The sequence below is a fragment of the Girardinichthys multiradiatus genome, chromosome 23 (genome assembly GCF_021462225.1).
Source record: "Girardinichthys multiradiatus isolate DD_20200921_A chromosome 23, DD_fGirMul_XY1, whole genome shotgun sequence".
NCBI lineage: Eukaryota > Metazoa > Chordata > Actinopteri > Cyprinodontiformes > Goodeidae > Girardinichthys > Girardinichthys multiradiatus.
The window spans coordinates 13,513,560-13,539,038 of NC_061815.1; the positions used below are offsets into that span (position 1 = coordinate 13,513,560).

The following is a 25,479-nucleotide window of genomic DNA, read 5'->3' on the forward strand; positions in this document are numbered from 1 at the left end:
AAGAGAAAGTTTGTGTTTATTTCGTGCAAAAGAGATTTATCTGTCAAAATAAGGTCGAAGTTCCCCCACCTTCTGTGAAGCTGTTAAATAAACAGTGACATTTTGTGGTTCTGGTTAATAATTTATCAATCAGAGTCATGATTGTATCACTGGCCGATGGAATTATGCATCTCCAGTTAAAACAGATAATTACAGTAAACTGTTAAATCTATTTGCTTCAGTGTTCTCATTATATAAACACAGGAAACATCTAGAGAATCTTTTACATTTTGGCTGTTAATTAATTAATTAATTAAATCATTAGCAGAACCAAAATTAACAACTGGTGAAGAGCCGGACTTGAATATTAAAGCCCTAAATCGTTGCTACATAATAAAAATTAGTATCTGATGCCCTATTGGTGACAGTGACTGATATGAGTGAACACAACAGAGTTGTTCCAGTGCAGAGATTTAAAAATAAAATATTAAGTAAAGCCAACTATTGAACAGAATTTAATACTTTCTAGGCTTTTTTTTTGTAATCCCTAGCAGTTTATATTTTATTATTGCACATTAACTAGTGGGCTAACAAACTCTGATTCTTCAATGAGTTATATCATATGTGATCTCAAACTGCTGACTCAGGCTTGCCCTTCATTTGAAAGGGAAAACTCCTCCCATACCAACTCTCACCACTTCTTCCTGGGTGATCTGTCAGCTGACTGTTACGATATGTACTGAATTGTTAGTGGAAGTTTTGAACTTTTCTAAATTCGTGTATCAGTTAGCTGTGCCACATTCAGTGGTCCCCCTGTCTTAAGCAGAAAATATTTTGTGGATCATTCTTTTCTCACTGGAAACTTCCGAGGACAAACAAAATGCACCACTATAATCTGTGAAGGAAGTCAAGTGCTCTTGGGGGCCCCCTGCTGGTTTGGTAAATAGTTTACAAATGCCTCAGGCCAGCTCTGGTTGCAGTACTAACATTAGCTTGTATGTAAACGAGAGGGAAAAGTAAAGATTCAGTTCCAACTGTGTTATTTTTTTATTTCTGTCTTTGACTTTAACGGAGCTGCCAATAAAATTTCTTGTTAGCACCTTTGGCTACAAAAACTCTGATGTTCATTGTTGCTGCTATTGTAAAGTTTGTGATGTCTCTCAGACACCTCAAGAGGGTATGGGGACGGTGAGGTTCTTCTGTCTTTTGACTGAACTGCATTCCTCTACTGCAACAGACCAATAATAATATATGCAAATTAACAGTGATATTTCTACAAGAACTCAAAGTTTGTTTAAATAGGCAGAGTAAGATGGGAAAACACAGCAAGTCCTTTAACTTCAGGTTTGTTCAGATCATTGCTATAAACAAGACATCTGAGGTGAAACATCCAGGTGTAGTCCTATTTTGGTTGAACTCCTGTGACTCAGTGAGACAAAATTAGCCTGTAGGGAAACAATGTCTCTGTCCCTTTAATGACACCACTGAGACGGAGTGTCTCTGAAAGATTACAGTGAAACTTTCATACCCAGTCTCTTCACTGAGCTGAACAGTACACTGCCATGACAGCTTTAATCATGTATACTGAAAGCAGACTCCACAAACATCACATACAGTCAGATGTGTCGTCTTCCCTGCAAACAGGCCCACATCAAACTGGTTTAATTTTAAATGAGAACCGCTCCCGCCTGCTGCAGAGTAAGTGAGGTCAACCTGTGTGTTAATAAATGATGGCTTCTGAGTGGAAACCTGGTCACCACAGGGACTCAGGGTGTGAGAGTGAAAAGTTCAGCAAATATAAAGGAGCAGGAGCACATCCAGCTCTGTGGCTCCAGCAGAAACCGGTCCCTTCATATTTCATGAGCACTCCTCTCCGCCTCTACATGAGGGTTGCGAACTACTGTGACAGTTTTATCACACTGCACATAACGGGTCACTGCTGCTTATGAATAAGAGACAGATTTTGACAAGACGTGCTGGGAGAACCTGTCTAGAAACAACAAAAGAGATTTTGTTTTTCTTTTTTCCCTGTTTGTTACAGTTCTTTCATGTGTTTGTATGTTTCAAAGAGCATGGTCAGTTTGAATGTGATGATATAATGTGTTGCAATAATTTACACAAGGTGGAGGGAATGGAAAACCTGTTGTTGGACAAACAGTAAAGATGTAGCTGATCCATGTTGCGGGACAAAGGCCGTCTGGTTATGAACATGTTTTATTTGAGCTCTTCGTTTGGTTGCTTAGGAGAGATTAAGGTTTGCCAAAACTCTCTTTAAACTTAATCTCTTTAAACTTAATAGCATTCCTTTGTTTGTAAAAGATGTCAATACTCCAATGTGTTCTGCCAACCTTCATCAACTATCTTAGAAAAATGCTCACAGCAAGCACCATAGCTACTCTGATTAATGTAATTGTCTTCTCTGTGATTTGCCACACAAAATCTATTAATAAACTTGTTGATTCACAACACTGCTGCTCGCATTGTCACCAGCACCCCAAGCTAATGAACACATCACACATCTACCATTACCTCTCTGAAATGCTCCTGCATTACACCCAATCAAGGACTCTACGAGCCTCTTCTTTTTCCCAGCTTTCTAATCCATCCAATGACCACAACATATCAACAGTGGGCTTGATAGCCTGACTGTGCTTCGCCCTGAAATTGCCTCTATTCAGCCATACAATAAAGTATTTTACCATAAAATCCTCTCCAAATGCATATTTTTCTACAGGCCGATTCCATTAACTTCCCTCTTTTGAATATATGTTATCTTTTATTATAAATTCACAGAGAAACTGAGTGATGATTGGAATCATCTGATTTGTAGTTTGATCATCACGTCCATCATGCGACCGGCCGGTCGAGAATATAAATATCCAATCTTTTCCTACCAATGAACACGCCCTACCTAAGGGCAGCCAGGTCTCAAAACCAGCACTCTTCGATGTGGATGCTGTTACTGAGTGAAGAAAACTCAAATTAAGTTTTTTTCAGTATCAATGAGGTTTTTAGTAGAATTTTGTCATGTATACGACATGTGAAGACTTGTCAGCGGTTAATTTAAGGTGCAAGAGTGAGCAAGACTTTAGCATATACCAAGAAGGCAGAACGTGTCATGCAGTCTGGGATGTGTGCCGGTTGGTGTGTGTATGAACTGCTGTTTTCTCTCTCAGTAACTCCCTACAGGGTGCAACTGGCAGGTGCAGCTCCACAGGTGTCTTTCATGAGGACTAATCAGGAGGTGTTTATAAGAAGCTGAAATCATGAGGGAGGCATCAGATTATTAGCTCACTCAGAGTGGTAATCTGGCCTGCGTTTCCTACTTTCTGACTGATCTTTGTTCCCAAGTCTTATCTGAGTTTCTGTTCCTCCTTCCACAGAAATCTCTTCTGACATTTTGCATCTATGCTCTGTGTCTACTCTGTTGGATCGCGTTGAAAGCACCTTAGAGAAAATATGCCAGTTGTCAGTCTCCGCTTCTCTCCTGGACCCAACATCCTGAAAACCTAAGAACCATTCTCATCTGCCTGTCCACCTCACTCTGGAAATATCTTCCACAAAGGATCCAGGTGACAGAGAGAGAGAGACACAGCTTTCCCACGGATTCACACCACCTGCCAAAGTCAGCCTCAGCAGACAGACTCACCTCCTCCAGAATATTCAACTCCAACTCCGACAGTAAGCTTCATCTCAATCCACTCAATACTCACTATCAATCTGTTGACAAGATAATAATGTCTCACCTCTCTTCCATATTGCCCAGTCTGATTGTTCTCAGATCCCCTGATGACCAGCCAAACTATATACATTACTTTTCAATAAAGGCCGTTAAACCTGTCATCCTGCCTCCGTATCTGTGCTCACTGTCAGAGTCTAACAACTCAACATTATGTTGAGGAAAATGATGGAAGTGTGAGAGTATAACCCAATGGAGCACACCTCCCAACTCAAACTGAGAGTTCCCCCCTGGGAAAGAGTGAGCGGGACATCACGGTGGACTATCCAGGAGAAATTTAAGGTATTCAAACATAACAACAGCAGCACCAAGCAAGTTTTTATGTATCCAAAAGAGCGTCTGTCCTCTGAAAAATATGAACTATATACTTTAAACGTGTTCTGGGAATTAACATGCTTTCTCCATGTGCACTGCCATGACGGACGGACTTAGGAAGTCAGCCAGCATCAGGAGGAGCCCTCTGGGACCCAAGGGACTCTGTTATTCTTTTGTTTTGCAGATCCATGTTTGTTTGTCAGAACATATAGGGGTTAATAGGTGCATGGTATTTGATATTAATAACGGAGGTAAAGCAACAAAATGAAGTAATCATTCTCAATTTCAGTGGTTTACATAAACTGCTCAAATTAAACAAGAAAAACAAGACATAATGTTTTGGCAGGAAACATCTTTCCGCCAATGAGCATGAAAAACTGCATAAAATGGGGTTTAAAAATTTGTATTAGCCTTGATATATAAAATAGCAATTCTACTGTCTAACAAGGTGAATTTCCCATTCCCATCACATTATATACTAGTTAAAGGGTACATAGACCAGAGAGAAGTTACCTTATTCAATGTGTATAGACCACCTGTGAAAGACAAAAGTTTGATTAGGAACATTTCTGACATGATTGCAACACAAATATCTGGGATACTGATATGCGGAGGAGAACGGAACATTCACTTAAATCCTTTCCTAGATGCCTCTAGCATAATCAAAAAGTCTCATTTAGAGGCAGTATATGTTAAAAGAATGCTTAAGGAATCAGGGTTGGTAGACGTATGAAGGGAACTGCATTCACTGAATAAAAAAACATTTTTTCTCATTCCCACCTTATATACTCCAGATTTGACAATTTTCTATGTCAAACTTTGAAAGGCATAGAATATAAATTGTGACATAAGGGTGAGAAATATTTCTGATTATGCAGGGGTACACCTGCCACTACATTTCGGTAATGATTGCAAAAAACAATGTGGAGGCTTAACAGTAGTCAACAGAAGGATGTTAAATGTGACAACTTGTAGAAAACAAATTGAAAGATTATATATACCACAATAACAAGAAGAGCTATTTAAAATATCTCACCACGAAACTAGTCTCGTACCAACAACTTTCAGATTACAAGTCTCAGGAAAAAGAGCATATGAACATTAAAAATGATTTCACACATCAAAGTAACACATCAAGCTTTAAACAGGTTATATAACACATTACCCATTCCACATCAGTATGATTATCCAGCATGTTTTTTTCTTAATTGATGGAAACACACTGATCTGTCTTTTTAAAGTGTTCCTTTTTTGAGCAGTGTCTAAACACACAGGTAAGAAGTCTACTGACAGACAAAAATGGCCGTTTAGCCGCAGCGTATAGAGAAATGTGAAGTGCATGATTTCCACATCTAGTAATAAAATAGAAAGCACAATGATGGTCAGCATCCAACCACTTTAACATAGGCCATGTTCATAAACAGCGTCTCACTATAACCAACAAAAGGAAAATGCTTGCAGAAACCTGATCTGGAGAGAGAAACAAGGTGTTTCTAAAAGAAAACCTAATTTAGGTTTCAACTTAGAAACACAACTAATCAATAACAATATCCAAATAAAATGAGATGTAAAATGATATGCAAGATTTTCACTATGAACCCCTTTCACATGTAAGCACATCATGAACTTAGTTATGCATGTGTTCAACACCAATTTAAGTTGTGTTAAGTTAGACCGAAGAACAATAAAGGCAAACTGAAGAAATTCAGGAGTTTGAACTACTGATGAAGATGAACAATAAATAAGTGTGTCATCTACCTGAAAAAGAAATTAACATTTGATAAATGATCACAACAATTACTTTTATGAGGATGCACGGTAGCATAGTTGTTAGCACTGTTGCCTTACAGTAACAAGGTCCTGGGTTCAATTCCCAGCCAGGGGTCTTTCTGCATGGAGTTTGCATGTTCTTCCCCTGCATGTGTGGGTTCTCACTGGGTACTCTGGCTTCCTCCCACAGTCCAAAGACATGCCTGTTAGGTTAATTGGTCTCTCTAAATTGCCCTTAGGTGTATGAGTGTGTGCTTGGTTGTTTCTGTGTTGCCCTGCGATGGACTGGCGACCTGTCCAAGGTGTACTCCGCCTCTCACCTGCAGACTGCTGGAGATAGGCACCAGCTTCCCTGTGACCCACTATGGAATAAGTGGTAGAGAATGACTGACTGATTATTTTTATGGACTGTCAAGAAGAGATATCCTAATATGGAGCCCTGAGGAACTCCTGTGTATACTGGGAGAAAAAAAGAAAAGGGTGTGTTTGAGCTGATAAGTAAACTGGAAACAAACAGCATTTGCTGTTGAGCCAATAGATGCAGTTTGTTAATCAAAGAAATGGGGTCAACTGTGTCAAATGCTTTTGAAAAAATCAAGCAAATAATCACACAGTATTATTTGTAGCATTAATAATGTCATCTACAACTTGAAAGGCAGCATTTGTTGATATGTGGTGTTTCTTAATCCCTGGCTGTTGATAGTAAATAATTGCATTTTTATCTGTTTTTATTTGTGTATTTGTTTTAATTCCAATGTGTCACAGAGGGCTTTTGAAGGGCCACATCACATTTTTATTATTTAATTAAATTTTTGCAGTTGTTTCAAAGTAGTTAGCACTTTTACTGTGCAACAAGAAGGCCCTGGTTTCAGCTCTGCGAAAGGGCCTTTCTGCATGGAGTTTGCATGTGTGGATTCTTCTTGGGGACTCCAACCTTCTCCCACAGTCCAAAGACATGCATGTTGGGTAAACAGACTTACCCTAAATTGCCCTTAGGTGTGTGTTCATAATTGTTGATGCTATTTTTAACTGTGTTGCCCTGTAATTGTCTGGTGTACCTTGACCACTGGAGACAGACACCAGCCCCACTGTGATTCTGCAAGGAGTGGGTGGGTATAAAAATTGAATGGATGAAATTCCACTTTGGGGTTTCAGCAAACTGAGCAAACCCAATTAAAGCTGTATCCATCACTCTGAAATGCAGATAGTCAAGCCAACATTTTGTTGTCAAAACTTCCACACCCAGTCTATAACGAGGACAAGTATTTTCAGTGTGTGATTTTATCAAAAACACTAGCACAACAGTTAGGTTTTAAGGAAAAGTTTATGTAAATGAGAGCCTACAGGAATGTAGCTGCATCAGTGGTTTCTTCTTCAGATCTTAATTTAGAGCCAATTTCAGTCTGAAAGCTGACTAATGTGTGTTGGTGAATGATGCTCACCAGGACGCTGAGCCTGCTGCGGGCGTTCACAGCCTGCTTCAGAGCCAGTTTAATCATCGAAGGCAGTCTTAGAACGACAGCCTCCATGTCCTGCTCTCCTCTCATGCCACCAGTCAGCTTCCCCAGTCCATCAATGTAGCTCCTCCAGTGAGGCTGAACCTCCGCAGCGCCCCCCAGGCAGCCCTGCATGACCGTCTGACAGAAGCCTCTGCAGGCTGGCGGGCCCAACATGCCCTGGCAGTGTGGGCAGTACCACAGCCTCAGCAGGGCCCGGCTGCAGTCCCTGCTGGGTCGCAGATGGTCCGTTGTGTTGACTACCTCGATGCCCAGGTTCAGTGCCTGCAGGAAGACTCGTGTGGCCAGGAGGGAGCGAGACAGACGGGTCATGATCAGCTTAGGATAAGGACCAAACACCCCCGAGTCCTTCCAGACTCCTCGTACACATTCCTCAGACAAGGAGGATGCACCGCCCCCAAGCAGCCGGCGGTAGGTAAGGGGAAAGAGTTTGCTGAAGAACGCCGCTCCTATGTGGTCCACTGTTGAGTCTGAGCCGAGGATGTAGAGCGACATGTCCAGAAATAGTTGCCCTACAGAGCTCTGAGCTCCAGGTAAGAGACCAGGGAACTCCGACTTTAGCATGGTCAGGGTGGAGTTACGGCCATGACGCAGCATCAGGTCGAAGGCCTCTGCAAGGAAACAAGAGAGCATAAGAAGAATGGGTCAACTAAGGTCAAGCTAACTGGAGACATTTTACACACACAAGGCAAGTACTGTGCCAAACTGTCAGAAATACAGGCTTTAAAACATAAAACACACAGATATATGCTTTTCCCTCCTAAACAATCACTGGAGAAAACTATCTAGTCTCCAACTCTTGTTCTATTTACCCAGTTTTTCTTCATACATTTCTTATAGGATTACTTTCACGTTTACAAAAAAGGAAAATTCTGCAATAATACATGACAACATGAAACAAAAAGGCAACAAAGCTTCTTGAACAGATGAAAAGTAGGACTCTGTGCGAAGACTTTCAACAGCTCCTTCAAAGAAAATCTTTTTTCTTTAAATAAAAACAGCATTAAAGTCAACAGATTTGCCGAGTGGGAGCGACTTGGCCGTAAAGAGTTTTTTTGAGGAGAAAAGCATTCAGCACAAGCAGGAGGGAGTGGTTTGCGTGGTTGATGTGCAGAAAGCAAAAATAATCAGTGCCATTTCCAGTCACAAAGAGAAGCCTTATCAACAAGGTGGCACGAGACGTCAGAGCTTCATCATCGACCTAGTGGCAGAGCGAGTGAGGGCCCAACAACAGAGGGGATTTAAAGCTCCATTACTGAACTTAGCAGGGGAGCTGAGAGTCGGTGAAATGAAGCTTTGGACAGGAGAATGGCTGCAGATGCCAGAATCCCATTTATACCACAGCAAGGGCACTTAATCACTTTGTCGGGAGTGATGGCCACAAACTGCTCTTTGAGGACGGGAGCGCAGGCGGAAACACTGGTTTAAAGGACATTAGAGGGACTTGGCTTTTGTGCTGCAACAGCTTGCTATTTCATCTTTCTGATTTGATTTTTCTTGCCTGCATAGTTTAATTTCTTTCTTGTCATGCTTCTCTGGGGTCAAATAAGGCTCGTCAGCAGAGTTTTAGGTCCCTTTAAAGCCCTGAGAATTGGCTCTCTATGTTTGCAGAGGCAAGTTGAACTTATGTGTTTTTCTGTGTGCAAGTTCAAAGAGATCTGAAATTAATATTACTCTTTCATTATAGAAGTGAATATTTCATTTAACTCTGAAATTAGGGGTTGATATCACAAATTAACTCTGGCAATAGGAAATGAGATGCTGTGTCCTGCTTTTGGTTTTGCTCTTTCGCAGGCTACATTCAGACTCAAAACAGAGATGGGTATTGGTATAACAGCAGTTATACTAATGCCACTCATCTTTTTTCTGATTGCTCAGAGTCCTGTGTTGTCTCTAATGCTCTGTTCACTCCCACTCACAGGTTTTCTGAAGAATTTTGGTCTGTGGACAGAGAAGCCTATGGAAGAAGGTTGATTCTTCCAATCAACCTTGATGGTCAAAACAGGCAGGAATCTGAGAGATAACAATAAGAGCGATGACCAGGAAAACGGGAAAGCAGGATTCACAGCGTAATAAATTCAAGGTTGGATATTTCACTGCAACATTTTACCACTTTATCAGTGATGGAAATTAAAAGCATTTCAACTTCTTTTGAAGAAATATGATGTAAAGTTATTTAAGTTCATTATTTCCAGACAACTAAAACAAGATTGCCTGTGTTTGAACACTGTGAATTTAACTGTAAAAATTTAGCGTTATCTAAATTAGCAATATGACCTCCTCATTAATGTTTTCTAAACTAAAAGTAAATATTGCATGCTCTACATCCAGAACCTTTTTGTATCTAGTGTTGCTTTAAACATGACAAGAATAACGGATTGTAGTTAATGGTATGCACTGTATAGAATGATGATAAACTATCAAGCAACAGCAAACACATTTACCTTCTATAAGATACTGCTTGTGATTAATTTACAACATTAGCTATTCAGGATTATATGAAATGTGTTTCCCTCATTTAGTGAAAATCTGAATATTCTGCCTTGCAGATAAAACCTTGATGAACAATAAGACAAAAATAAAGTAAAGGTAAATGGCCTGAATTTACAAAGTGCTTTTCTAGTCATACTGACCACTTAAAGCGAGTTACACTAGAGCCACATTGACCTTACTGCACACACATTCACACGCAGACTGATAGGTAACGTGGGGTTAAGTGCCTTGCTCAGGGGCACATCAACATGTGGCAGGAGGGAGTTGGAATTGAACAAACAACTTTCAGATTACAAGTTACTGCTCTTCCCACTGAGCCACAATTACCTCGAATAAAGAAAGTGTTTTCTTTTGTTAACCATGATCAGTTCTCAGATGGTGCTGGAGTTCCTGGGTGCGGTGGGTGACAGGTGCAACTAATCTACTAATTATTTGGAGGCGTATTTAAGTGGGAAGCTGCCAGCACTTCGTTGCCAGAGTGTTTGCCTTCAGTGGTAACAAGCTCAAGCCACAAATAATCCTTGCTTTGTTCTAAGCTCCAAGTTAACCTTCGTGTGTGCTCCTTCGAAGGTTGCTTACCTGAACCCTTGGGTAATTCTTGCTGACGCCTGACTTCGCTCTCAGAAATATTTGGCTGATCAGGATTACCGACTTCTGGAGAAAGGTCTTCTATTATCGTGGGTTATGATCCCAAACTCCTGTTTTCTTTATCTGGACAAGAATCAGCTGGCAGCTTCCTGTTTCACGGTTTCACCCTGTCCACCCTCCAACGCAAGTACTTTCATCCTGAACTTCTCACTGTTCTTCGCAAATCTCTCAAGCAGCATCAGACTCCGAATCCCTCAACCCCCACTGGCGTTAGACTACTCCTCCATCGTAAGCCTTTTCTTTAACTTCAGTAACCACGTTAACTATAGCATTTTGATTTACCTGCTTCTTCCCTTTCTTTCTGTGCAGTTGGTGATCTACCAGTTCCAGATCATTTTACATTTATCATTGTTTAAGAAAATAAACCTCCTTCGTAATCTTGTCTCCTCTTCTGAGTGTTTTTCTGCATGTGGGTCAGAACTATCTCAAAAAAGATGACAGAAAATATTTCCTGTATTTCCAACATACACCCGCTAAGCATGCTGATCAACAGAATTATCATTTTAACATTTTATGACAGAAGGACAATCCAGTTGCAGGTATATTTGTAGGTGTCAATAAGAAAGAGAGAAACTGCATCTCAATTTATTGAAATAGTTGTTGAATGAAAAGGTGAATAAAAGACTGAGAGGATGTTTGGAAGCAGCTCACATCTGTTTGGTTTTCCAGGCTACGGCTGTCCTGCTGCGCCTGGAAGCAGCTCCTCTGTGATCACTGAGCTCACAGATGTGCAGATTGCCCACCGAGACAAGAGACAGACTGAGAGGCCCAAACAAAACTAAAAGACCTACTTAGAACTGGAAAGTTTTATTTTCCTGGAAAGAAACTTGATGTTTTTATTTGCGTTTGGTTATTGATCGTAAACTGCAGGCTGAAACTAAAGCTGTCTGCTTCTTCTTCTCTTAAGTATTTCCAAAATCTTCCAGCAAGCAGTGTATTTAAGCCACTATCTGTAACATCTCTAAAATATCCAATTTGTAATGGTATAAAAGACTAGAGGGCTCTTCATAAATGGATTTCAATGACTCAGACTCACTGGGTTCAAGAACTATTCTGAGCCCTTTTTCTGCTGTTCCTGCTCACTCACTGTCATCAGTGAACGCCTCCGCAGGATCAGGTATCTGTTAATGGAGGGGAAAGGGGCTGTGCTTCAGGGACCTGTGACACGCTGGATACATTGTATCAGGTTGAGAGCCCACATTATCAGAGACAGAGCACATACTGGGTCATGCTTAAAATTAGTAGCAGCGCTATTCATTTAGAGAGTGTCAAAGAGGCAGGCTACTGATTGCCGAAAGCCCGTTCCTCGTGAGACTGAAGGCTTTTCAATGTCGCATCAACCAAACCCGGCTGAGGAAAATGTCCCAGAATGCCCTATTTTACCTCCATCGGCATACAGCAGCAGCAGCAGCCAGATAATGTTTACTCCAAGGATTTGAGGTCTCTAGGCTTACTCTTATCAGATCTACAAATATAATCCAGGTTTTGTCAGGTACTCCACCACATGGTGATATATTATTTACTGTATGTACCTTTGTGTATGCTTTATTCTAACCTGTTCCTGCAAATCTTGTCATTATTCATGCTGAGTAATTATAATCAATTAAATAAGAACTGCAGATAAAACCCTCCAAGAGAGATCAACTGCTTGATGTTTTGTGAAGGCCTCAAAGGTTTGTTAGAGACAATTATCATGAAGACCAAAGAATGCGGCAGACAGGTCACGGGAAAAAGTTATGAAGAAACTTTAAGCCGGTTAGGTTACGAAACAATATCCCAAACTTGGAAAATCTCTCATTGTACTGCTCAATCCATGATTTGAAAAAAAACGAGGATGGCACAACAACAAATCTGCCATGACATGGCCAGTAGTCTGAGCAAGGAGAGCACTAATCAAATAAGCATCCAGGAGGTCTGTGTTACTTCTGGAGGCACTGCAGAGATGCACAGCTCTGGTAGGAAAATCTGTTGACAGATAAACAGTTCTGCACGCCAAAGTCCCGCAATTTAGGGAAGAGTGACAAGAAGAAAGCCATAAGAAGTTCCTCGTGCAGTTTCCCACACGCCAAGTAGGGGACAGACAGTTCAGATGAGACCAAAATTTTATTGCCTACACTGTGTGGTTGCAATATGACAAAAGGAGAAAAGCTTTAAGGTGTATGAATAGTTTAGCAAGGCATTGTATCTGCACAGTCAGCTGAGAATGACACCACAGACTGACTCAGATAGGTCCGAGCTGGTGTTGTATTCATTTAGGAATAAATGAACTGGTTAAACCTAAAATCCGAAAGGACTGTTAACAATATGTTGTTGTAAGGGACACAGATTTAACCAGAACAACCAAGAAACCTAAGACTCACTCAACCTAATGTCCCATCTCTGGTGGGATCAGTGCGTATCTGTGAGCTGGTGCCTGGAGGCAGAGCAGAGAAGGGCAGGGCGGGATCGTCCGATTCCAGGAACAAAGCAGACAGGATGCTCGTAAGGCCTAGAAAGCATCACCAGTGGACCGTGAGGGCCAATGGACAGCGGGGTAGAAATGAGGCATGGATTAGGTTACTCCATCTGTTAGAGAGCATGCTATCTGACACACACACACACACACACTGCAATCACAGCGCACAGCAGCAGCCAGGTGGTGACAGCGTAGGCGAACATTTGGCAAACCATACTGGGAGGTAAAGGTGAGTCAGGTGGAAGGACTCGTACACGCAAATCCACACTGACAGATTTCCCTTTTCATTCATTCAACTGAAAATAAAAATTCTCAGAGCAAGACAAAATAAATATAATAGTATTCACAAAACGATGTAAGTTTCAGGGCTTTTCTTGTTGCTGAGAACCATGAACACAGATAAGATAACCACTGTCTCATCAACAATGGAGCAGGCGAGGAACTGCTCCACCATTTTTAGGTAGTGGAGCAAACTTATTTTTGTTTCTCTTCTACTTGGATTAAAAAAATAAAAAATCTGATCACTCTAATGGCAATTGACTAAGCCAGAATGGTCTAATGTTTCTTTTTTTAACAAACGAAAAATTTGATATTAGAAAAAGAAAGGCAGCTAAATTCTTGCTCACCTCTTCTTCACCTTTGTGTTCGTTCAGTCCAACTCATCCTATGTGCCACAGTCTGTTTGGGAAATCTAAATCTCTTCCTCATGATGTGTTGTCAGACAGCATGTAGTCATGGAGAGCAAAGGTCAAGGAACTGAATCTAAATTTACTTCTAACACTGATGAATGCAATGATATACTTACTTAAATTAGGGCACCTTAAGACATTATTGCAGGGTCCCCATATCCCTTTTCTTCTAACAAGTATGGACATGTACATATTTAATATAAATTTCATCTTGAAGTAATATAAATAAACTGAAGAAAATGATTCAAAAATGCAATGTCTGGTAAGGAATAAATTAGGACACCCCCACATGTATTCCCACATTAAAATAGCAAACTACTACATGTCCATCCTGAAATAAAAACATTTCCAAAGAGTGATAATGAAATATAACTCTAGGTGCATGAAGAACCCAACAGGGTACTGTAAGGCTTGGGAGTAGTCTTGACCCGATTCTCTTGTCTCTTCTCTCCACTTGCAAACCTAAAGAGCTTTATTCATCTAGTCTTCTCAGTGTGTATTCATCTTTTTTTTCTCAAACAAGCATCAAACTGTTGAAACTTCTTCTTTCAGTCTCATTTTTGCTGATTTGAATCATGCACAAACATCCTGACCCGGCTCCTCTTAAAGAACTCAGACATGGATTAATAAATTGAGAATGAGAAAGGTTTCTTCATCACTGTTTTATGCGTTCAGTATTTAACTCATCATTGCATTTCAGTAAAGAGGAGCCAGTAGAGAAACAGAAGAAACCAGATGCAGGGAGATATTGACAGACAAAGACATGGTGCAGATTCTGACATGGGAAAACATGGATGAGGATGAGGGTTTATAACTGTGAGAGAAAGCACGAGAAAGACTGCATGGCTAAAGATGAGAAGCAGAGACCAATGTTGGGACCCAGCCATGGATTTCAACATTAAACTCCGGTACGAACTCTTCTGGAACTTTTCAAAATAAAGTGAATTAACCTTCTTCCGGCACAGCCAGGAAATGGGATAACTGTGGAATTCCTGTGACGCCAATACCCAAATAAAAGCACAGCTGTTGCTACATCCGCCCTCTTCCACACGGCCTTCGAAAGGGACCAGATAGGGGAGACAAGCGCGCTGACGTCTCTTTGCTGTCAAACAGACATAAACTCTTCAGCTGGATCCCAGAGTGTCATAAGATCACGCGATCATATGCACAAGTTAAGTATGAGTGAATAACTGTTTGTGTACCCAGTATTCATTCATAAAAACGGGAATTAAGGTATATGCCTGGCTTGACTTTCTCTCTCTGAGGTCTGCAGAAGCAAACTGTCCCAGAGAAGTTCCCTACAGAGAAGCGGTCTCTATGAAGCCGAGCGGAGCGGTCTCCCAGTCTGGAAGGAAGACAGCAGAGACCCCATCACCGTGGTAACGTGCAGTGCGGTTAGCGGACAGAACGGGCCGTCTTTCATCCACAGCTATGGAGGTTAGCTAGAAGCTAACTGTTTGTTCACAGACCGGCCGACAGAACAGCCGCCACTCCCACAGCTAAGGAGGCTAGCTGGAAGCTAACCCTTTGTTCACAGAGCTCTCTTCAAACGTCCTCGTCGCTTGGACAACGTTCCTCACCACAGTTCATGAGGTTAAGTGTTTGGGCAGAAAAACATAGAAGTGATTTAGGTTGAAATGATCTAAATGTTTTTCATTTTATGAAGTTTGGTTTTGTTTGTGTTGAACTCAGCTATCTTGGTGCTAGCAGACTATCTGCAGCATACGTGCTCATGTTGTGTTCTTTGTGTGTTTTTAAAGTTAAGACAAACTTTATTAAAGGGTGATTTTAAACAGAAGATTGATTATAACGCGCCGTCCGCTCTTATGCATTTTAACCCTTTTATTAACGGTATTTTTAAAGGTGTGTGTTTGAATCTGGTGCTAAGCTAGCAGCTTCTTTGTTAGCTTAACTGCTAACAGCTAAGGACATGTGATTGCTGCTAAATAATATTTACCCAGAAAGGTTTAGTTTTCAATCCAGTAAATAATGTGTCCCTAACATCATTTTGTTAAATCTGATAACTAAGTAAACTCCATTAAGCCCCATTTCTCCAGAAAGATTTGGCTTTTCCAAAATATTCCCTTGATAAGATTTCTTCAAATATTATTTCAATAAATAAAGGCAGCTAATTAGACATCTTTGAGAATTAGTCATCCAGAAGGTTAGTTTTATTCAACAGATCATTATTTAAAACATTATTTTATTAAAATAATATTTTATCTTATCTTGCATTGTGAATGGTTGTCTAAAAGTATGCCAATTATTGCCTAAATTGGTTCCAAGACTAACTTAACTTCATTTCCAGATTCTTCAAGATAATCCTTGGTTCTCAAACATAAACATTGCATGGTAATGTTGCATCACTCTTTTGGTCATGATTTTCAACCATCTTTAATCAACTTGTTTCTATTGTACATAACTCATTAGTCTTTGTTAATCTTTAATTCTGCTTGGTAGTTAGTTGGATTGTTTTAGCATAGTAAAGAGTTTGTTGATTGAAATATGTTTGACTTGTTGACTTATTTTTGTTAAATTGTGGTATTTTAAGAAATTGTGTCAATTCATTCCATCTATGTGCAGAGATTATGCTGTTCAATAATGTCAGAGCTCGTCTCACACCTTTCTATTTTGTCCTAATACCATCACCTTACTGGGCTGGTATTCACAGGACAACCCTTAACAGACCGAAATATTATTTGATAAAATATTAAATATTAAATAATATTCTCAGATTCATAATCCCAGCACCAAATTCAGTCACACTTTCAAGTAGAGAAAAGAACCAGATTTCAGGATAATTTTCTCTCAGAGGCTGCAGTATTTTTAAAATAAATACTGGCGCAATACTATATTTTTTACTACATCAAAAAAGGATCTGCAACATAAATAGTGTTTCAATATTTTATACATCCTAATTAAAATGTTAAATACTGAGCCAAAATTATATGATAATATTTTTCAAGAGCATGTATGTCTGAAACATTTTCTAACAAACAACAGTTTAAAGCTTATCGTTGGCGTGTTAAAGGGTGTTGGAGTCATCCATTTTGGTTGCGCATTTTGACATGCGCAGCTCAACGGACATCGCAGCTCTGACGTCACCGGGTTCATAAACCCGCAGGGAAAAAAAGTTTGGTTGCCATTTCCAGCGGGTCTCATGGGACGACGCAACGGGGGTGCATATCTGGAGAGACAAAAGCTCGCAGGCGAACATCTGCTCCACAAGGCCATTCCCGGAAGAGCTCGAAAGTTGGAAATCTGTCTGATACAAGAAGGTCAGAAGATTCATATACCGATCGAAGACCACACCAACACCCGGTGCAGGTGAAAAACCCACAGAGGTTTTATTTCCAAGGAGAAGAGTTTCCTCCTTGTTGATTCAGTCGACTAAACGGTTCTTCATATTTTCCCCAATTGGACGGATGAGAAGTTTACCGTTTTTTTTCTTGAGTTGATCACAGACGCGGGATCCCCCCCTCCCTCGTTTTTCTTCAGACCTGACCCATCCTCAACCGGTGGAGAGAAGAAATCAACGTCAAATTAATTTCGTTCTTTTCATATTAAACCGGATAGGTACATTTAGAAGTCTGGCCAGGATGAGGCATAGTTAAGGGGATTTAGAATCACCAGTAGTTAATTTAAGCTATGAACGTGTTGCATGTAATACTGATTGACGTGTTTTATGCTGAGCTGTGTTTTGATTTGCTGTGCAAGGGCTGCTGAAACGTGCGTGTTCATGTTTTTGTCCGGCTGATCTCAAATTAGCCAAACGTTTTTCATTCAAAGCAACTGGGCTTCGTGGTGTAGAATAGTGCTTGTTAGTTAAGTGAAGGTTTTTGGACCAGATAAGTATAATTATCTGGCTTCATTAAATCTATATATATAATTAAGAGAAGCGTTTGTGTTTATTTCGTGCAAGATTGATTTATCTGTCAAAACAAGGTCAAAGTTCCCCCACCTTCGGTGAAGTGATTGAATAAACAGTGACATTTTGTGGTTCTGGTTAATAATTTATCAATAATTAATGATGAATAGCTAATTGTAATTATTAAAGAGCTTTGAGCCCATACTCACAACACCAGAGGACATCTCTGATTTCTATTCGTAAGTAATGATTTTTGGTTAAAAAATAAAAAAAATTCATATTATGATTTTAAATTGTAATTCTTGATAGATATTAATTAATCAATAATCATAATTCTTACAAGGGTGTTCCCCAGAAATCCATCACGGGATCACTCCTCTTCACAAATAGCATTAGTTAATAGAACTGGTGTTTGAAAACCAGTGAATACTCACCAGCATCTTTAAAAAAGCATTGAGCTTCAAAACACTTTTTAAGGCTATTACAAAACAGATGTTTCTCTCATTTAACTCTTTAATTTGACTTTCTGAAAACAGCAGGTGGTAAAAAAAAATACAAAAAAGTATTTTGTCCTCCTTAAAATCAGACCATGTCCAACTTTCAAGGCTACAATAACTTCTGGGCTGGATAATGCTGATATGTTTTCTGACTGTAGGCATCTTAATATTGGCACTGATGTCTCAAAATAATATTAATCTAACATGTCCCAGAAAATAAAGATTTGAGGACACAAATACTATTTAAATATCCTCCACAGATTCCTTAAAATGAGCTTATAAGAACTTGAATTTAAAATAACATCTCACATTTAAAGGTACTTCATGCACAAGCCTGTAACAGCTACAACAACTATATTTTCTCTGTATGTCTCATAAAATGTAAGATACTGTACATTAATTTGTTCTGTATAGGTGTGCTGCTCGCAAAGTTAGAGCTGTTGTTTTAAAGGTTTTTTGTAAAGGGCCTTATTCTGTCGTTAGAATCAAATGCCTACATGCTGTAACACAGGAAGTATTTTCTATGTCTGGCTCATAAAAAGACAGCTGAACTCTCATCTTTTCTTCTCTAAGTGAGTTAATTATATTGCCTAAACCTCACCAAAGAGTCTTTAAATAAGAGTCAGATCTTTGTCACTTTCTATCAGACACTTAAATGTATAGTGCCCTGCACAATAATTTACAGTCCTTAAACTTTTCCACACTGGTCATTATTACAACCAAACATTTCTATATTTTTGGCGAGATTTTACTGTATTTGTGAAAACCGTTATGCCCAATGTAATGTTAGTCAGTCACATAAAATCCCACAAAGTATATTCAAGTTTGTGGCTGAAATAGGAAAAAAATATGGAAAAGTGCAAAGGTTCAAGTGTCAGGTGACCTTTAAAGGTTGACAAAATGGTACAATTAAGCTAAATAATATTTTTAATATTTAGATATAGGAACATAATTCATCCATCCATTTTCTATATCCGCTTTTTCTGTACAGGGTCGCGGTCCTGTCTCCAGTGCTCTATAGGTGAGAAGCGAGGTACACCCTGGACAGGTCACCAGTTCATCGCAAGGCAACACAGAGACACACAAGACAAACAACCATGCACACACACATTCACACCTAAAGGCAATTTAGAGACTAATTAACCTAATAACCCTGTTTTTGGACAGTTACAAGTAAATATGAAACTAAGCAAAGTATCAACCAAACCTTGTCAACATATCATAACAGACAACCAGGAAGAAGGAAAGATTAAACAGAACAAAAAGGCAGTGAGATTACCGCCATGTTTCTGCCAGTCGCTATTCATGCTATCGATCTCTGACGCCGCAATCCCCTCAGAGGTCAAAGTTGAGTCGTGCTGGGTCACATGCCGGCAAGCAGGCATTGTCTGAGGACACAACGCCCCAGCAGAACAGAGGACACAGCAAGATGCGACGGACAGAGGGAAAGGTATAGTGGAAAAATATACAGCAGAGAGCTAGAAGGAATGGGGAGGAGGTGGAGGGGGTTAGAAAATGGTGCCAGATTGTGTGGAGGGAAACATTCAGCGAGGCAGGCTTTGAAGCTGCATTCAAAGGCAAACGGAGTCAAGCAGCGCCAGAGCTGCGAGACACATCACACACCTCTCGCCAAAATTCAGCCACAGCTGAGAGAGACCTGACACCCCAATCAAACACTTGCCTCGCAGACATAATACACATCCTCGCACCCCAAGGAATCCTACAGCTGAGAAAAGTGATACTTGAGTGAAAGGCTATTCTAATAATGGATTTATTTCCAGCATAGAGGCGGACACACAAACATGACCACAGCTCTCGTTGCTTTCTGGAGCTGTGATTAGAGAATCTAGCAAAAAGAAGAGAAAAAAAGCCTGCAGCCCATCCAGAAGATGACAGAGGTCACGACTAACAGTTGAGTACTCCAAATTAAGCTTTCAAGCTCTATTAATCCAATATGCATCTTTGTGTAAACGCTCTGCTTTAAAATGAACACACACCCACTCATTAAGCCTGAATCCAGCTTTCATACTCTCGCATCCCGCCCATGCATCGGCTTAATTCTGCGCAGCTCGCTTTCAGATAGAAACAAATATTATAGGGGAATCACCATACTTGAACCAGCGTTTGATGAACTGCACAAAATGGTAACAATTTAAGAGAATTCTTTCCCTTTGTTAAAGTTTGGCTATTGAGACAAGACGTGCAATGGACCGAAGTGATGCAAACTAAAGAGAAGCTGCTGGAGGACAGAGAGGGTGTTATTGAAGTTCTGTAAGCAGATGGGTGCACAGTGTGTGACAGAAGACAAAACACGAAGCGCAATAGATGAAGACGGATGGATAGAAGCAGGGAGGCTGCTGCATTCACTGTAAAACACTGCAGGCAAATCCCTTTCAGTGGATTAAAAAGTAATGTTGCAGTAATCATGGAAGAGTTTGTTGTCCCTGCAGCCGACCCCTGCTCTGTTCTGTGGCTGCCGCTCTTAGTTAATGTCACCTTCAAAAGTAAATCTGCACAATGCACTCATGTTGTTGAGTTATCTTGAAGTGAGTGTGTGCAAGAGGGGAAAAAAAGGAACTGAGAAGTTTTTAACAAGATGAATTTAGTAACATATAAGGAAAGCCAGTGCTGTGCTGCCTAATGACTGATTGAAAGCTAAGACATATAATTTCTATATAATGATGCTTTGCAAAAGTATTCAAATCCCTGAACCTCTTCATTTAGTCCCATAACAAACTCAAAACCTAAATGTGCTTTACTGAGATTTATGTGATAGACCAACACAAAGTAATGACCTCTGGAGACGAAGGAAACTGAAGCATGGTTTTTAAATTTTACCAAATAAAAAAGTTAGGCATGAACTTGTATTATGGTGCTTGGAGTTAAAATACTTTGTATAACTCCTCGTTTGGGGCTTTCTCTACCAGCTTTGAACATCTACATGCTGAAAGTTTTGCACATTTTTTGCAAAACAGCTAAAGCTCAGTCAGATTGAAAGAAAAGCATATGTGAATATGAGTTTTCAAGTTTTGCCAGAGGTTCTAAATTGAATAATGTTATGTACATTTTCCAGGCCATTCTAACAGGTGAATATGCTTTGATCTAAAACCTTTTTTTGTGGCTCTGTCTGAAGGTTTAGGGTCATTGTCCTGCAGTTTGTAATCTTCAGCACTAACTACCAGGTTTTGTTTCAGGATTGCTCTGTTTTAGCTTAGTGAACTCTGACAAATGTCCCTGTTCCTGTTGGAAAAAAAGCATTCCCACAGCATAATGCTACCAGTACCATGTCCCACTATGAGGACAGTTTGTCCTTTCCAATTTGCAATGTCTGGTTTTGACGACATACCATTTTAACCTTGGAGGAAACCTCCGGCGGCTGCAGAGAACAGCCAGATTGGATTACATTTAGAGGTACAAGAGTAAAGGAAGCTGAATACATATTCAAGCCACACTTGATACTTGTTGTTACTTACAAAACAAAAATCCTACAATTATGTACCACTTTGTCCAGGTCAATAATTACTTTGAAGTCTGTGGTTGTAATGTGTAAATAGGTGAAACATTTCTGGGGTAGGAATACTTTTTGCAAGCAAGCGTATATGAGATGTGACAAGCTGCTGTATAGAGGATCAAAATGCTTCAGGATGAGTTATTCTCTTCCTCAGATGGATTTGGGGCGTCTGAAGGTTGAAGGACATCAGTGACAGTCTCATTACGAAGCTCCAAAGTGTTTGCTGGATCTTCCCATTGCAGTTTCAAATGCGACCCAAATCAACAACTCAGTGTGATTTAACAAGGTAAAAAAAGAATTCAACTCTAGGAAACCTTTTTCTGCAGCTCAGCTGACAGGGGGCCTCTGGGACCAACAGACTTTGATATAGAACATGGTAATACAATGCATTCTTACTCACAGCGGTTAAAAAAAACAGTGGAGAAGAAAAGTGCAAGCTATGCTTTTTGTTGAAATCAGAGAATAGCCTTAGCGGGTTTTAGAATGGTAGATCTTGTAGTGTACAGCTGTCACAGAGAAGTGAATTATAAAGGCTGAAATGCATGGTTAGAAGGGCAGTGAGGTCAGCCAGATGAGGACGAAACAGCTGGCTGAGCCTAAAAAATGCCAGAGGCCAGAAAAAAGAAAGGGTTCCAGTGACAGCCAGCAGTCAGCAGATCAGTCTAGGGGAAAAACTTGGAAAGTTATCAGAGTAAGTTCACCTGAACAACAAATGGAAAATCTCTCCAAGTCAGACTTAAGAAGATGACAGCTCACGACAGTTTAAGGAGGAAATCACTGATCACACTGACATCCAGATAAAAACTAAAGAAGGTGAAAGCCAAAACAGCATTTAGGATTCATAAAAATCTTTTTTGTAGCTTGTTCCTATTCACACAAACAAGTTTATAACACATGTAGTCGTGTCTAGACGAAGCTCATGACAGGATTTTTCTTTGCAACTTGTTTTTTAAAAATATAGCAGCACATGTAGCTGACAGCCCATCAGCCTCCTTATTGCTGTTTTTAGTCAGAAGTCGTTACTGCTCTTTTCAACTGCTGAAATCATGTATCTTCAAACACTTTGTAACAAAAATGTGTTTTCTACATTTAACTGTGAAACGTGTTGAAGCAAACTTTAAAAAAGACACAGTGAAGTGGACACATTTTTTCCCTCTAACAGATTTCTTCTGCTTTTGCTTTTTTTCATCACACAAGCCATTTTTGAAAATTCACCTCATTTATTTAAGAGAAAATAGTTATCCAAACCTACCTGGCCCTATGTGGAAAATATGTTTCCTTTGTTAAATCGTGACCTATCTGGGATTAACCACATTTTTGTAGCTGAGTTTATTTTAACTAGCCACCCAGGCCTTACGTTCTGAGCTGTGGAATCAAGAAATCACTTAATAACAACCTTTTAAAAAGAACATATATCGGTCTAGAATGGGTTACAAAGTCATCTCCAATGGTTTGGGACTCCAGTAAGAAACTGATTATCCACAAATGGAGAAAACATGCAGGGAAGGGTGAACCTGCCCAGTAGTGACCAGCTGAGAATTACTTAACAAGCGCAAATTCCCATCAGGGCCACACAGGGTAAGAGCCACACCCTACTATAATCTGGTTTTCCTTTAATTTACTTTGTAGTCATTACTTTAAATATTCCTTAATTATATAGTTTCTTTGTTTATTCCTCTATCACCTTACAATGTTTATATGAAGTGCACGCATATTAACACTGCAAGGTCAATTCAGTTCTATGTTGTATTAATACTCTTTTCTTTGTTTGAGTTTACCTGGCTGTTTGGTGTTTGGCTTCCCCTTCCTGATGGGCAAAAGGTGTGGTTAAGGGCTGAGATTCCTGAAGTACTGCTGATGGCCTCATTGGATTGAACCAAACGCTTCATGCCAAGTGGGGGGAACCTTAGGGGGTGTTTTGGATTTATTTCCTGTTATGTGGCAGCCATTTTGTCTTCCCCTATTGTGTGTGTGTGTGTGTGTGTGGTTTAGCTAAACCTGTATTTAAGGGCCCTTATGTGTTAGTTCAGGAGGTCGGTTTTGGTTTGTATCTGTCTGAGTCTTGTCAGTGATGATTTTGAGTCTAGTATCTTGAGTTGACCTCTTTTATTGGCATGCCTGAATAATTGCCCATTTTGTTAACCACTTTGTCATGTTCTTTGGGTAAATAAAACCCACTTTTTTTTTATTCAACACCCGTGTCCTCTACTCTGTACTGCTTGGTTCCTGACAATTGGTGTCAGGAGTGGGATCAACACCGTACTGGACACAATTGTTTTTTTTTTTTTCTTTCTTTCCCCCCTTTGGCAATTTTCAACCCCGCCCCCCATCAAAGGAGGATGCATTGTGGTGGCAAAAGCGACAAGAAAAAAGGATCTGTTCAGCCCCTCGGTGCAGAAGAAGAGGAAAATGGAGCCTCTGGGGTTACTGAGACTGTCGAGGGAGAGGAGAAGGAGCCTACTCGGTCTGATCTGGTGGCTATGCTACATGCTCATATGGGGCAACAGGACACCCGAGATGCAAAACAGAGTGAGGTAAATGTGCATCAAGAACAGCGATTTAAAGTTCTTCAACATCAGTTTAACCTTTTGCAGTCTGAAATACAACTATCAATATCAGATTCTCCAGCAACTATTTCTGATCCATTAGACTCTGACAATCAGCCTTCTACAATCTGCTCAGCAGGCCCAGGCTGAGGTAATGTCAGGTGGTTCTAATCCAACCATTTTATCAGCTATTCAGTTCCCTCCACAAGTAGATTGTAGATTAGAAAAGTTAAGTGAAGACGATGATGTTGAAAATTTTTTGGTCACATTTGAACGTATGGCTAGTGCTTATCGGTGGCAAAAATCTGATTGGGTTTGATACCATTGCTTACGGGTAGGGCTAGAGGTGCCTACGTACATATGGATGTTGATGATGCATTAGATTATGATAAAGTCAAATCTGCCATTTTTTTGAAGTATGGCATTAACTCTGAGTCATACAGACAAAAATTCAGGTCCCTGGAGGTCAAACCAGATGAAAGCCCTCGTGAGTTATATGCAAGGCTGAAGGAACTTTATGGAAAATGGATGCAGCCAAGGGGTAAAACCATTCATGACATTGGTGAAACTATAATTTTGGAACAGTTCCTGAGAATGTTGTCCCCTGAGCTGCAGGTTTGGATCAGGGAGCACAATCCTGGTTCAGCAATGAAAGCAGCTGAGCTAGCGGATGTCTTTGTCGCTGCCAGAAAGAAGGGACAAGCCTGGAGCCATAATGCATGGAAAACATCCCGGGATGTCCGGAGGATTCCTCAGCAGCATCATCTGGAGTCAGCAAGTGCTAGTAAGACTCATCAGCTGCAAGGTCAGTCTACCACTAGGCCTTCAAAGGCCACCAGTAAAAGATTGTCTGCTATCTCTGTGGATTAGAAGGCCATACGAAACATATGTGCCCTAGAAATTCTGCTAAAATGGTCCAGATGTGCATTGCCCCTCCGTCTAAGATTGACCCTGAGTTGCAGGATGAGAAGACTATCCAAATGAGTCAGATCAAAGTGAATGGGGTTACCCTTAACACGCTCCTTGATTCTGGGAGTTCTCGGTCGCTTGTTCATTCAGATTTTGTCCCACCTAATAGTGTTCGCACAGACGACACAATTTCAATCTGCTGTGTCCACGGAGATAAGAAAAGATATCCAACAGCTGACATTTACATTAAAGTCAGGGACCAGATGTACCTCCTGCATGTGGGTGTTGTTAGCGATTTGCCCTATGCTGCTGTGCTCGAGCGTGATCTTCCTGTGCTTTTTGATTTGTCAGAATCTGATCATATTCAGGAAAGTCATGTGGCTGTTACCAGAGCCCAGGCCAAGTGAACCGACCCCCGCTCTGAAATTCTGAGTGCCCTGCCCTTTTTCAATGAGGAACTGGAAACTACTGAAGTGAAGCCACGAAAGACCCGCAGACAAAAAAGGTAGAAGAAGTTCCAGTTTTCATCTGTGGAAGTACCAA

General features: G+C 40.3%; 1 protein-coding gene and 1 long non-coding RNA gene across 4 annotated transcripts in view; one reads left to right on the forward strand and one right to left on the reverse strand.

The window, feature by feature from the left end:
• Positions 1-25,479, reverse strand: part of gpc3 (glypican 3) — a 198,136-nt gene that overhangs the window by 76,704 nt on the left and 95,953 nt on the right. For 2 of the 3 annotated variants that reach the window (XM_047353254.1, XM_047353256.1), the window contains exon 3: positions 7,246-7,931. In XM_047353254.1, coding sequence (XP_047209210.1) covers positions 7,246-7,931 — 686 coding nt within the window. Of the gene's footprint in view, positions 1-7,245; positions 7,932-19,249; positions 19,444-25,479 lie in introns of those variants that run through there. The other variant, XM_047353255.1, reaches the window with a different exon arrangement.
• Positions 19,770-24,359, forward strand: LOC124860204. The gene is made up of 3 exons (XR_007036296.1): positions 19,770-19,881; positions 21,636-21,767; positions 23,817-24,359. It is a non-coding gene; the product is annotated as an uncharacterized LOC124860204 (long non-coding RNA).